Consider the following 14,973-nt stretch of genomic DNA (forward strand, 5'->3'; position numbering starts at 1 on the left):
TGAAGCTTGCCTGGAGGGTTGTTAACACAGTGTCCAAAGAAGGGCCGGAAGTATACAGAATGGTGTCGTCTGCGTAGAGGTGGATCAGGGACTCACCAGCAGCAAGAGCGACCTCATTGATGTATACAGAGAAGAGAGTCGGTCCAAGAATTGAACCCTGTGGCACCCCCATAGAGACTGCCAGAGGTCCGGACAGCAGACCCTCCGACTTGACACACTGAACTCTATCAGAGAAGTAGTTGGTGAACCAGGCGAGGCAATCATTTGAGAAACCAAGGCTGTCGAGTCTGCCGATGAGGATATGGTGATTGACAGAGTCGAAAGCCTTGGCCAGATCAATGAATACGGCTGCACAGTAATGTTTCTTATCGATGGCGGTTAAGATATCGTTTAGGACCTTGAGCGTGGCTGAGGTGCACCCATGACCAGCTCTGAAACCAGATTGCATAGCAGAGAAGGTATGGTGAGATTCGAAATGGTCGGTAATCTGTTTGTTGACTTGGCTTTCGAAGACCTTAGAAAGGCACGGTAGGATAGATATAGGTCTGTAGCAGTTTGGGTCAAGAGTGTCCCCCCCTTTGAAGAGGGGGATGACCGCAGCTGCTTTCCAATCTTTGGGAATCTCAGACGACACGAAAGAGAGGTTGAACAGGCTAGTAATAGGGGTGGCAACAATTTCGGCAGATAATTTTAGAAAGAAAGGGTCCAGATTGTCTAGCCCGGCTGATTTGTAGGGGTCCAGATTTTGCAGCTCTTTCAGAACATCAGCTGAATGGATTTGGGAGAAGGAGAAATGGGGAAGGCTTGGGCGAGTTGCTGTTGGGGGTGCAGTGCTGTTGTCCGGGGTAGGAGTAGCCAGGTGGAAAGCATGGCCAGCCGTAGAAAAATGCTTATTGAAATTCTCAATTATGGTGGATTTATCAGTGGTGACAGTGTTTCCTATCTTCAGTGCAGTGGGCAGCTGGGAGGAGGTGTTCTTATTCTCCATGGACTTTACAGTGTCCCAGAACTTTTTTGAGTTAGTGTTGCAGGAAGCAAATTTCTGCTTGAAAAAGCTAGCCTTGGCTTTTCTAACTGCCTGTGTATAATGATTTCTAGCTTCCCTGAACAGCTGCATATCACGGGGGCTGTTCGATGCTAATGCAGAACGCCATAGGATGTTTTTGTGTTGGTTAAGGGCAGTCAGGTCTGGGGAGAACCAAGGGCTATATCTGTTCCTGGTTCTAAATTTCTTGAATGGGGCATGTTTATTTAAGATGGTTAGGAAGGCATTTTTAAAAAAATATCCAGGCATCCTCTACTGACGGGATGAGATCAATATCCTTCCAGGATACCCCGGCCAGGTCGATTAGAAAGGCCTGCTCGCAGAAGTGTTTCAGGGAGCGTTTTACAGTGATGAGTGGAGGTCGTTTGACCGCTGACCCATTACGGATGCAGGCAATGAGGCAGTGATCGCTGAGATCTTGGTTGAAGACAGCAGAGGTGTATTTAGAGGGGAAGTTGGTTAGGATGATATCAGCCACAATGCTAGACCTCATGTGGCTGGAGTGTGTCAGCAGTTTCTGCAAGAGGAAGGCATTGATGCTATGGACTGGCCCGCCCGTTCCCCAGACCTGAATCCAATTGAGCACATCTGGGATATCATGTCTTGCTCCATCCACCAACGCCATGTTGCACCACAGACTGTCCAGGAGTTGGCAGATGCTTTAGTCCAGGTCTGGGAGGAGATCCCTCAGGAGACCATCCGCCACCTCATCAGGAGCATGCCCAGGCGTTGTAGGGAGGTCATACAGGCACGTGGAGGCCACACACACTACTGAGCCTCATTTTGAGTTGTTTTATGGACATTACATCAAAGTTGGATCAGCCTGTAGTGTGGTTTTCCACTTTAATTTTGAGTGTGACTCCAAATCCAGACCTCCATGGGTTGATGCATTTGATTTCCATTGATCATTTTAGTGTGATTTTGTTGTCAGCACATTCAACTATGTAAAGAAAAAAGTATTTAATAAGAATATTTCATTCATTCAGATCTAGGATGTGTTATTTTAGTGTTCCTTTCTGTACAGCACTTTGAGATATCAGCTGATGTACGAAGGGCTATATAAATAAATTTGATTTGATTTGATTTGATTTGTTCCCTTTATTTTTTTGCGCAGTGTATATATATATAAGATATATATCTTATGGATGTTTTGAATTAATCATCAGCTTAGAAAGTGCTGTCCAATTCGTTTTGTTAAGCTTCGGAACAACATCCAGAATGATCATGTTTTGGACTCAGTTTCAACCTGTTGTTGAACTTCTTTCTTCAAATTGATCAATCACAGTGAGGTGAGCTTTAAAAGCACACACTTTTTCATGATAAGTGTGTGATGTGATTTTTGATGTCAGAGTGCTTAGAAGGACAAAAGAGCCCTGAGTACCAGGCCATTAGTAACCTGATGATCGTTAGTGAGTTGGGTACTAACAAAGCATGTCCAGAGTGCATAAGAGGAGACTACCGTGACTCTACGGTCAGGTGGAATTTTACTGAGGTCATGACTCATGACTGCACTTTTGGTGGTAAAACGATCACCACAACAGCCCTTGTTACACCACGGGGTGGTCCTCCATGTCCTGAAATCGCTATGAATTCTGGATAATGTGGTTTGCTTACAACCAGGAAATGGTGCTGGCTCATTTCTACCGGTGAGATGCAGAAACGCTCGTATTTGCGTGTAGTGAGGAAATTTGAAATGTTTATGACACAAATTATATGTTAATAACTAATGGACCTATATATAGCCAAATAGAGCAGCAGTGAAATGTCCCTTTAATGTCCTCAAAGCCTACTCAACATGCATCGGTAAGGACAAAATTATTTTCCTGAGCGAGACAATGTTGTTTGTGATGGTCGACCTGTGTGATAGCTGAATCAATCCCACACTCCTCACCAGGAACATATGAACAGGCTATTAAATGGGACAGAGAGGTACTTGTGTTTGTGTCTGGTTTCCCCAGTAAATGGCCATGCTCCAAGGGGAAGGCAGACAGGCATACTGATAATGAACAACAACACTGAATGCATTTGGCATGCCATTAGCTGGCCCTCCCATGCCCTGCCTGGGTGCCTCTAATGATTTCAAGAAAAGAATGCTCCAGTGTTTGTGTGTCTGCTGTATCTATATGTCTGCACATGTTTTTCAGCACAGGTAGTGTGTACTCATGTGACCATGTGTATAGTATGCATGTGTTGCTTATACTGTGTAGTGTGTGTGTGTGTGTGTGTGTGTGTGTGTGTGTGTGTGTGTGTGTGTGTGTGTGTGTGTGTGTGTGTGTGTGTGTGTGTGTGTGTGTGTGTGTGTGTGTGTGTGTGTGTGTGTGTGTGTGTGTGTGTGTTTTCCGCAATTGCTAATGGCCATAGTATGATGAATTGGCTTAATAATTCCAGTTAGGTAGTCTAGTGATTAAATCTTCATTACAGTTCCCAGTCACTCCCTGCTCCACATTGATTGCCAGTGAACTCAATTCCTCTTAATTCTGCAGTAACTTTGTGACTGAACCAGGACAGAAGCATCAACAAACAACTCGCACAGTGCACACAAACAAAGCATACTATTTGTGGTTATGGTTAGTTCGTTTTCACACACACACTTGCATGTACGCACACACACAGACTTGCATACCACAGGCACACGTATACACACGCACAGACACATACATAGATGCACAGACACACACACACAACATTCATTGATGTTTTGTCTCCTTATTGATGTTGTCTAATTTCCACTTATGGCTTTTCCATTTTAGATAACTGGCCCACTAATGAGTATCAGAAGTAAATAGTCTGTTATTGACACACTACTACACTGCACCTGCAGAACATATTATGCATCTCTTTAAGCTGGTATAGATGTGTGTGTCTGACCTTCAGGGAACACTTTATAGGTCCCTTATTAAACCATTTCTAAACAGTTTGTAAATAGTTTACTTCCCATTTATCATTAGTCTTATATTTGTAAATGGCAATATGCAATCTCAAAATAGTTCTGTAAACATTTATAAACACTTTAAATGATTTATTAATGATTTATAAGATAATTAATAAGGTGTTTGATCATAGCAGGGAAGTTCAAAGTCAAAAAGTAGTATTGCAGGCATTGTTAGCAAAAAACAGGAACCCACATTATTGTAAATGGAAAGAAAGCTATATTTGTGGTCAATTTTCGTGTAAATATATATATTTTTGGAGACAATCATGATACCAATAATTGATTCTGAAACACCAGATGTATGTCCTTGAACCAATTATTTTAAAACCCCACAGAAGAAGTTATAAGGATAATTGAGTTGCTAATCAGCCTGCAGTACAATAGTCGGCCATCAACTTGAGTTAGTCAATGAAAGGGGGCAGCAATGAGCTAGCCTGCAATGTCACTTCCTAGAGTAGCTCAACCTGCCCATGTTATGTCTCCATGAGATGACATCTTTCCAACTTAATTTTGATTCAGTGCGCTATTGAGTTTTCACATAGGAATAAATGGTGTCAAGTGATTGATTGCTTTGTTCATTCATATATAGTCATTGGGTCACAGTATGTTCACAATTTGGAAATAATTAATAATATACAACAAATGTACATATAAACTGGTTATAAAGGAGTTATTGTCAACTCAAAATATTATTTATAGGGCATGTTAAATGGTTGATTAATGGATTGACTCACCATTTATATACATATTTATAAATGTATTTATATAGGTCATGAATGGTAAGCTTAAGCAATAAGGCCCGAGGGGGCGTGGTATATGGCCAATATACCATGGCTAGTGGCTGTTCTTATGCATGACGCAATGCAAAGTACATGGACACAGCCCTTAGCCGTGGTATATTAGTCACACCCCAAACCCATGGGGTGCCTTTTTGCTATTATAAACTGGTTACCAACGTAATTAGAGCAGTAAAACAAAATTGGGTCTCCAACCACCCAGTTGATAATTGTTAATTGTTAATGTGTGCATTTATAACTGTGAGTTCATGCACTTACTAATTGATTGATAACTAATGTAGATCCTTATAAACCATTTACTAATTATTAATAAACTATTTTGAAGGTCCTAATCTAAAGTTACTGATGTTAGCGTTGTGTAATTCAATGGGCTACTTTAGCATTAGCTAGCCTAGCATGCTTACGAAAAAGGCAGTATAATGAAAAATGTGCATGATTTAAATTTTCTCGATTTCGCAGCTTGGATAAATGGGATAATTAGGAGTACAGCGACACCTTGCATCGCTGGATTGTGGTACATTTTCAAGCCTTATCCTTCGTCCATCACCATGTTGAAAATATATTAGCATAGAATGGTTTTGATCTGAAGGTCGACTGAACTTCAAAAGAATTTCACATTTCAATTGTATTTCAAAAGAACAAAACATGGTATTCTTGTCACGCCCTAATCTGTTTCAGATCCAGTTTATCTGGACTCCATTCCCGGCTGCCTGACCATTCTGCCTGCCCTGACCTCGAGCCTGCCTGCTATTCTGTACCTCTGAAATGGTTTTGACCTTTTGCCTGTCCACGAAAATTCTCTTGCCTACCCCTTTTGGATTGTTAATAAACATCTTGGACTCTAACCATCTGCCTCCTGTGTCTGCATCTGGGTCTCGCCTTGTGCCCTTATAGTACGAACTGGCCTTCGTCGCCGCATGCATGGTATGTGCGCAAAGCAAGACTCCGTGGCAAGCTCCGCCTGTCCTCCTACAGCCACTTCCTGTATCTCATCGCTCCTTGTCCCATATTTCTCTGGATTTCGTCACTGGGCTTCCTCCATCAGATGGCAACACTACCATTCTGACGGTGGTGGACAGATTCTCCAAGGCTGCCCATTGCATCCCCATTCCTAAATTACCTTAAGCCAAGGAGATGGTCCAGCTTATGGTGCAGCACGTCTAACGTATCAATGGACTCCCGGTTGACGTTGTCTCGGACCGGGATCCTCGGTTCTCGTCCCAATTCTGGAAGGCATTCTGTACTCTTATTGGGTCGTCAGCCAGCATATCCTCTGGGTTTCATCCTCAATCTAATGGCCAGTCGGAGCAAGCCAATCAAGATATAGAGACGGCACTCTGGTGTCTGGTTGTCAGTGACCCCACTACCTGGAGTCAGCAACTAGTCTGGGTGGAATATGCCAGGAATATTCTCCCTTGCTCGGTTACTGGACTATCCCCTATCAAATTCTCTATGGGGAATCAGCCCCCGCTCTTCCCAGAGCAAGATGTTGAGGTCAACGTACCTTCAGCCCAGATGTTTGTCCACCGCTGTCGGCGTACCTGAAAAAGACCTAGGGCGGCTCTTCTCAAGACCAGCTCCAAGTATCGGTTGACAAGGGAATCGACTCTGGCTCCTCGCTATCGGGTCGGGCTGAGGGTATGGCGGTCCACTCGGAACCTACCCCTCCGAATCCCGAAAACTTTCCTCCCCGTTTCATTGGTCCTTTCCCCATTTCTAGAGTCATTAGTCCCACTGCTGCCTGTCTGCTGTTTCCCCGTACCCTCCGTGTTCACCCTACATTTCCTGTTTCCAGGATTAAACCCTTGTCTCACTGTCCTCTGTCTTCTGCTTCTAGGCCCATCCCCTCCTTCTAGGTCTCCACACCCTCCTGATGTTGCTTATTTTCCCCAGTGTATTTATCCCTGTGTTTCCTGTCTCTCTGCACCAGGTCGTCTTGTATGTTCAAGTTAATCAGCGGATTTTCCACGTGCTCCTGCTTTTCTATTCTCTTTAGTAGTCTCCCCGGTTTTGACCTTTGCCTGTTTTTATGGACTCCATTCCCGCCTGCCTGACCATTCGGCCTGCCCTGACCTCGAGCCTGCCTTCAATTCTGTACCTCTGGAACTCTGAACTGGTTTTGACCTTTTGCCTGTCCACGACCATCCTCTTGCCTACCCCAGCTATTGTATTTGTCGAGGCCCGGCCATTCTAGTGTTTAGTAAATGGTTTATAAGGATCTACATTAATCATCAACTAAGGTATTTGTAAGTGTGTGTACTCACATGTACAAATGTACTTATTAACTTCTTATGGCTGGGGGCAGTATTGAGTAGCTTGGATGAATAAGGTGCCCAGAGTAAACTGCCTGCTACTCAGTCCCAGTTGCTAATATATGCATATTATTAGTATATGGATAGATAGAAAGCACTGGATAGAAAACACTCTGAAGTTTCTAAAACTGTTTGAATGATGTCTGTGAGTATAACATAACTCATATGGCAGGAAAAACCTGAGAAGAAAATCCAACCAGGAAGTTGGAAATCTGAGGTTGGTCATTTTTCATCTCATTCCCTATTGAAGATACAGTGGGATGTTGGTCATATTCCACTTCCAAAGGCTTCCACTAGATGTCAACAGTCTTTAGAACCTTGTTTGATGCTTCTACTGTGAGGTGGGGCGAATGAGAGGGGAATGAGTCAGGGCTCTGGCAAAGTGCCATGAGCTTGTGACGCTCGTTCACGTGAGAGCGAGCTCTGTTCCATTGCATTTCTACAGACAAAGGAATTCTCCGGTTGGAACATTATTGAAGATTTATGTTAAAAATATCCTAAAGATTGATTCTATACTTTGTTTGACATGTTTCTACGGACTGTAACAGAACTTTTTGACTTTTTGTCTGCATCCTGAATTTTGGCTTGTGAACTGAACGCGCTAACAAAAGGAGGTATTTGGACATAAATTATGGACATTATCGAACAAAACAAACATTTGTGATGAAGATTATCAAAGATAAGTGAATATTTATAATGTTATTTCTGACTTCTGTTGACTCCAACATGGCGGATATCAGTTTGGGTTGTTTTGGTCTCTGAGCACCGTACTCAGATTATTGCATGGTTTTGCTTTTTCGGTAAAGCTTTTTTTAAATCTGACACAGCGGTTGCATTAAGGAGAATTTATCTGAAGTTCCATCAACATTTATGATGAGTATTTCTGTAAATACTCTGCAAAATCACTGGATGTTTTTGGAACTACTAAACACAGTTAGAATACACATTGTGCCCATGATTGCATATGTTCTTGCATGTACCGAAACACAATGTCACGACTTCCGCCGAAGTTGGCTCCCCTGCCTGTTCGGGCGGTGCTCGGCGGTAGTCGTCACTAGCCGCTACCGATCCCTTTTTCGTTTGTCTGTTGTTTTTGTCTTATTAGTTTCACCTGTGTGTATTTTAGTATAATTAGCTTCCCTATATATAGTAGTTTGTCCCGCCCTTGTTTTGTGCGGGATTCTTTTTTGTTACTCTGTTGGATGTGTATTCTCCGGACTGTTTGGTCCTGTGTTTGGGCTGGTCTGTTCTATGCGCCCTGTATGTTGGCGTGACCATTTTTGGCCGGAGAATAAATCACAATATCCTGAACCCTGCTCTCTGCGCCTGATTCCAACCCACCACTCCTGGTATACCGTGACACACAATTGATCAATATCAGAAAAAAGCTGTGAATAAAACAGGATGTCCATTTGCGTTGTTCAACACTGACTCACCCGCTTGACATCTTTCCCAAACGTCTCACTGTAGCTGGTCCCCAGGATCTCAAACTGGATGTGGGAGTTAGAACCTTCGGCACGGAAGTCCATCATTCCTGTTAACCCGGTGATCCGTCTCTATGGCAAGAGCATAATAACAAGGATACTTTAAGTGGTGTCTAATCAATCAATGAAATGCATTTTATTTAGCCCTTTTTACATCAGCAGTTGTCCCAAAGTGCTGGACAGATACACAGCATAAAACAAAATGCAGGTTAGTGTTTTTTTTATATAATTCTTGTTCTGGAGGCAGCTCTGCAGAGTGGTTACTAGCTGGCACAGACACAAAGTCATAAATCAGTTTTTAAACCTAACCTTAACCACACCACTATTTTAGTATTTTTTTATGTAACCTTTATTTAACTACGCAAGTCAGTTAAGATTCAATTCTTATTTCCAATGAAGGCCTACCGGGGAACAGTGGGTTTGTTCAGGGGCAGATTGACAGATTTTTAACGTGTCATCACGGGGATTCGATCCAGCAACCTTTCGGTTACTGGCTCAAAGCCTAACCTTAATGCTAAATTAAGACCAAAAAGCATATTTTTGTTTTAATACATTTTTACAATGTAGTCAATTTTGACTTTGCATCTGGCCTATCTAAGGGGAAATCGCTCAGTTCTGCCTTCAGGACAAGACTCACCAAAATAAATGTCAACCTGCGCCTAAAACCCCAAAGAGCAAACAATGCAGAGGCAGATGCACAGTGGCTAGGAAAAACTCCTTAAAAGGCAGGAACTGAGGAAAGCTCAAATCTCCAATATGCTTTGAGTGGTCTATAACATGTTCAGCAATCATCTAAGTTGATTGCTGAACATGTCTGTGTCCACATTTTAAATAAGTACTCTACAACACAACCTACGCTTGAGTGCCAACGGAGTACAAATGCATCCAAATGCTGATGCATCTATATGAGGTGATATGGAAAGGATACTTTATAAACTCATACTATATGGCTTATACAGTGCATTCGGAAAGTGTTCAGACCCCTTTACTTTTCCAAATTGTTTTACGTTACAGCCTTATACTAAAAGTGATACAATAAAAAAATTATCCTCAACAATCTACCCACAACACCCCATAATGAAAGAGCGAAAACAGATTTTTAGAAATGTTTGCGAATATAAAAACAGAACCTTACGCACATAAGCATTCAGACCCTTTGCTATGAGACTCGAAATTGAGCTCAGGTGCATCCTGTTTCCATTGATCCCCCTTGAGATGTTTCTACAACTATATTGGAGTCCTGTGGTAAAGTAAATTAATTGGACTTGATTTGGAAAGACACACACTTGTCAAAATAAGGTCCCACAGCTGACAGTGAATGTCATTGCAAAAACTAAGCCATGAGGTCGAATGAATTGTTCGTAGAGCTCTGAGACAGGATTGTGTCGAGGCACAGATCTGGGGAAGAGTACCAAAAAATGTCTGCAGTACTGAAGGTCCCCAACAACCCAGTGGCCTCCATTTTTATATGGAATACGTTTGGAACCAGCAAGACTCTTCCTAGAGCTGGCCAAACTGAGCAATCGGGGGAGAAGGGCCTTGGTCAGGGAGGTGACCAAGAACCTGATGATCACTCTGACAGAGCACCAGAGTTCCTCTGTGGAGATGTGAGAACGTTCCAGAAGGACAACCATCTCTGCAGCACTCCTGCAAAAAGGCTGTTATGGTAGAGTGGCTAGACGGAAGCCACTCCTCAGTAAAAGACACATGACAGCCTGCTTGGAGTTTGCCAAAAGGCACCTAAAAGACTCTTAGAAACCAAGATTGAGCTCTTTGGCCTGAATGCCAAGCATCACGTCTGGAGGAAATCTTGCACCACCCCTACGGTGATGCATCGTGGTGGCAGCATCATGCTGTGGGATGTTTTTCAGCAGTAGGGACTGAGTTACTAGTCAGGATCGAGGGAAAGATGAACGGAGTACAGAGAGATCCTTGATGAAAACCTATTCCAGAGCGTTTAGGACCTCAGACTGGGGTGAAGTTTCACCTTCCAACAGGACAACGAACCTAAGCACATATCCATGACAATGCATGAGTGGCTTCGGGACAAGTCTCCGAATGTCCTTGAGTGGCCCAGCCAGAACCTGGACTTGAACCTGATCGAACATCTCTGGAGAGACCTGAAAATAGCTTTGCAGCGATGCTCCCCATTGAATCTGACAGAGCTTGAGAGGATCTGCAGAGAAGAATGGGAGACACTCCCCAAATACAGGTGTGCCAAGCTTGTGGCGTCATACCCAAGAAGACTCAAGGCTGTAATCGCTGCCAAAGGTGCCTCAACAAACTGAATAAAGGGTCTGAATACTTAAGGAAATGCAATATTCGAGTTTTCTATATTTTATAAATGAGCAAAATGCACTGAATGGTTTCTGAATGCACTGTATGGTCCAACTAGCTGGACCACGAAGCTTACCAGCTCAATTTCTATACAGACCATTGATTTTAAGTCAACGACAGGAACATGTGCTGATAAGAACATCTACTGTAGAAAAAGGGGTGCAAAGCAGGGCTGTGCACAGACCTTCAAGGGGGCAGGCACTCAAAATGAAAAACGTTTTTTTTTGCTAGTAAATCTGCTAGTAAATTAGCTCAATATATTTTATTGATTGTGATTTATCTCTCTATTACAGGTCTTCACGGATCCATCTGTACCCGAATACCCAAAAATAAAGTAGCTGCTTCCCTGATTCAGATCACATCTTGTCTGGGTCCGGACCAGGTCTATACAGAACGGGTCTAGTTGTCCTCGGGTCCGTTCAGGAACGCGTCTCGAAATGATAATTTTTTATTTATTTATGCATATCGGGTTCAGGTGGGAAAGCCCCAAATCCATTTCGGAATGGACTCGTGAAGTCCTTTACTCTCTATGTATTTCTGCCTCTCTCTGCTGTACATATCAGCCAACTAGACTGAATATTGATGATGATGTAGGCTAAATCAAGTGTTATCAAGTGTTAATCAAATGTTATGCTGCTGTGGCAGTACTGTTGATATTTAAACTAGGTAGCTAGCTACACAGACTCGACCGGTGACAGCATCTCTCAAGCCTGTTTGGACACCACCATACAGGGCAGACTGGGAAAAAGTCGCAACCAGGCACGCACAAGCTCAGTACATGGAAGATCATCAGACGCAACCAATGGACGGGGAGGGGGATGGCGAACTTGACAACGACTAGCTGGTAGTGGATTCCGAACAACCATGATACAAAATGCATACCATTTTTTTTTTGTGGGAAACTATACCACCACCAAAAAGGGCACTTGGGAGAGTGGAAGGGCAAAGGGGCATGTGCTCTGCACAGGTAAAGCCCTATCCGTGCAGGTGCCTGGTGCAAAGTGATGTCCATTAGATGATGTGCAAAGTACGTAAAACATTTCAAAATCATCTGGTTTCTCAGGGAATGGTGAGCAGTAGAGTGAAATCATGACTAGTCAACTAGGCAGTGTCATCATGACTTCATAAGAAAACAATTAGTCATACAATAGGTCCTTTTTCCTTTCAATATTTTTAATAAAAACACTTGTCAATTTCTAAATGATTAATTTCATGAAGGGTTTAATCACAGTCTATACATTTAGGCAATCAAGTACATTTTGTTCTAATTTGTTAATTTGGATAAATCAATTTGGATAAACCAAGATGCTGGTGAATGAAGCCGAGAAAGGAAAGGGGGACTCCAAGCTAGGCTGAAAAGATGTGCTATACGGCCTCCTCTTCCTAGTATCCTGAAGGCTAAAATGTGAAATCGCTGGATTTTTTTTATGAACTCAGAGGAAGGCCTCAATCTTAGAGGGACATCAGGGAATTCTGTGGCTTTGTTTTTTACAGAGACATGGCTTACGGACGATATACTCAACTCAACCAGATGGCTTTTCCATTTTCCATATGGATCGAAAGGCAGCTTCTGGTAAGAGTAGGAGGGAGGGGTGTGTTTCCTCATCAACAATACCCGGTGCACTGAGATTGAAAACATCTCAAGCTCCTGTTCACGTGATTTGGGGCGGTCGGTAGCATAGCGGTTAAGAGCGTTGGGCCAGCATCCCTGCGCCGACTTGGTGAAAAATCTGTTGATGTGCCATTGAGCAAGGCATATCGCAATTGCTCCTGTAAGTCACTGTACAAGATAATTAGCCAGCAAGAATCCTCTCACCCGGAAGCAGTCTTTATTGTCGTGGGTGATTTTAACCAAGCAATTATCACCAAAATGTATCCTGCCCCACAAGAAGAAACAACCTGCTGGACCATCAGATCACATCTCCCTGTTCCTCAACAGGGAGACACCAACACAGAGAATAGTGAGTCGTTGGACAGAGGAGGCAGACCAAATGCTGCAAGATTGTTTTGAGAATACTGATTGAAATATGTTCAAAGATTCATCTACCATGTAGGCTCATACATCAACATTGAAGAATATACATCGTCAGTCACAGGCTTTATTAGGAAATATGTTGATGATGTTGTACCCACAATAACAATACGGACAAACCCCAACCAAAAACCGTTGATGAACGGAGATATCCGTACCATTCGGTGATCACGTACTGCAGAATTCAATGTCAACAGAACAAACCTCAATTACTCAGTGGTGTGCGGAGCAAACTTGTATTGATGTTTGACAACTCATATTCGTGACGCATGCGGCAAGGACTATAGACAATAATGGACAACAAAGGCAAATCCAGCTGTGTGGTGCCCACCTAAGCCTCCTTCCCAGACGAGTTTAACACATTCTATGCTCGCTTCGAGGTATCCAGGAAGATACTCTGTGCTCTGGACGACCAGGTGCATTCGCTATACAAGGCTGATGTGAGGAAAACTTTCAAGAGAGTGAAAACTCATAAAGACACCAGTCCAGATGCCATCCCTGGCAAAGGTCCACAGAGTGTGTGCTGACTAGCTGGCGGGCGTTTTCTCTGACATCTTCAACATTTCTCTGTCCCAGGAGACCACCATCCTCCCAGTGCCCAAGAAAAACAAGGTGACATGCCCAAATTACTATCGGCCAGAAGGGAAGACCACAGGCTGTGAGGATTGGCAACAACACCTCCTCAACCCTGACTGTTAACACAGGGGCCCCCCAGGGGTGTGTTCTCAGCCGTCTGCTGTATTCCATATGTTCACCCATGACTGCGTGGCTTTGCACGACACCAACTGCATCGTCAAGTTGGCTGATGATACCACGGTTGTAGGCCTGATAACCAAAAATGACAAGTCAGCCTATAGGAAGGAGGTAAGTGAAGTGGCATTGTGGTGCCAAGACAACAACCTTTCCCTCAATGTCAGCAAAACAAAGGATTTACATTTTTATTTAACCTTTATTTAAATAAGCATTTGTTCTTAACGGACTTGCCTATTCCAAACCCTAACCAGTACGACGAAGGGCCAATTGCGGGCCGCTCTATGGGACTCCCGATCATGGCCAGTTGTGATACAGCCTGGGATCGAACCAGGGTCAGTGATGTAGTGATGCCTCTAACACTGTGATGCAGTGCCTTAGACCACTGCGCCACTCAGGAGCCCTGAAAGCTGATTGTTGTCTTCAGGAAGCAGAGGAAGGAACATCCCACTGATCCACATCAAAGGGACTGCATTAGTCAGCAGTTTTAAGCTCCTCAGCGCCCACATCACCGAGCACTTGACATGGACCAACAACCCCACCACTCTTGTCAAGAGGGCCCAACAGCATCTCTACTTCCTAAGGCAGCTGAAGAAAATTGGCACGCCAAGGAGACTGCATGGAAACATTTAGTTTGACGGTGTATACCATGTGAATCCTGCACGTACGACAAATAAAACTTGAATCTAAACACAAAATACTAAATCTCCTTGTACATCTGTATTCAAAGAATTGAGGTACATGTGAAAAAAATGCAAGGAATCCATTAAGACACCACATGAGTTAGTCTGTGTCCTACCTTCTGGATGGTGTCCAGCATAGACCAGCCTCCATTCCAGGGCTTGGTGGACTTCCTCATGCAGTTCAGACTAGCCATGCTATGCCACTTTCTGTCCTCCAGCTTACTGTAGAAGGCGTTGGCCAGCATCAGCACACTGTCATACAGGTACAAGTTGGAGACCTGGGAAGAAACAACACAATAAAACATTTTCTATAAAAAGGTTTTGAGCAGAATCAGCAGCGTCATGCAGGTCATGAACTAGTTTGAGATCTGGCAGGGGAAAACTCCCCAAAACTGTTGGAGCTAAAACGAGATGCTCTAAATCAATTGTTGAACCTTGTGAAAGTTTACAAGACCAACACAAAAGCGGTTCCTCTCTGCCTCTGCCCCTGTGAGGTTCAGGGGAAATAAATGGCTCAGTAGGGAATAAGCATTTCCACAGAATGAAAGGGAGAAACAGACCCATAGTGGTTGACACCTGGGGAGCAGTAAACACCCAGTCT

General features: G+C 43.4%; 1 protein-coding gene across 2 annotated transcripts in view; it reads right to left on the reverse strand.

Annotated features, from left to right (window-relative positions):
- Positions 1-14,973, reverse strand: part of LOC109899747 (glutamate receptor ionotropic, delta-1) — a 472,062-nt gene that overhangs the window by 78,572 nt on the left and 378,517 nt on the right. For both annotated transcript variants that reach the window (XM_031835660.1, XM_031835661.1), the window contains exons 7-8: positions 14,489-14,650; positions 8,523-8,642 (exon numbers count right to left, since the gene is read on the reverse strand). In XM_031835660.1, the coding sequence (XP_031691520.1) occupies positions 8,523-8,642; positions 14,489-14,650 (282 nt within the window). The remainder of the gene's footprint in view (positions 1-8,522; positions 8,643-14,488; positions 14,651-14,973) is intronic.

This window comes from Oncorhynchus kisutch, linkage group LG11 (genome assembly GCF_002021735.2).
Source record: "Oncorhynchus kisutch isolate 150728-3 linkage group LG11, Okis_V2, whole genome shotgun sequence".
NCBI classification, from domain to species: Eukaryota; Metazoa; Chordata; class Actinopteri; order Salmoniformes; family Salmonidae; genus Oncorhynchus; species Oncorhynchus kisutch.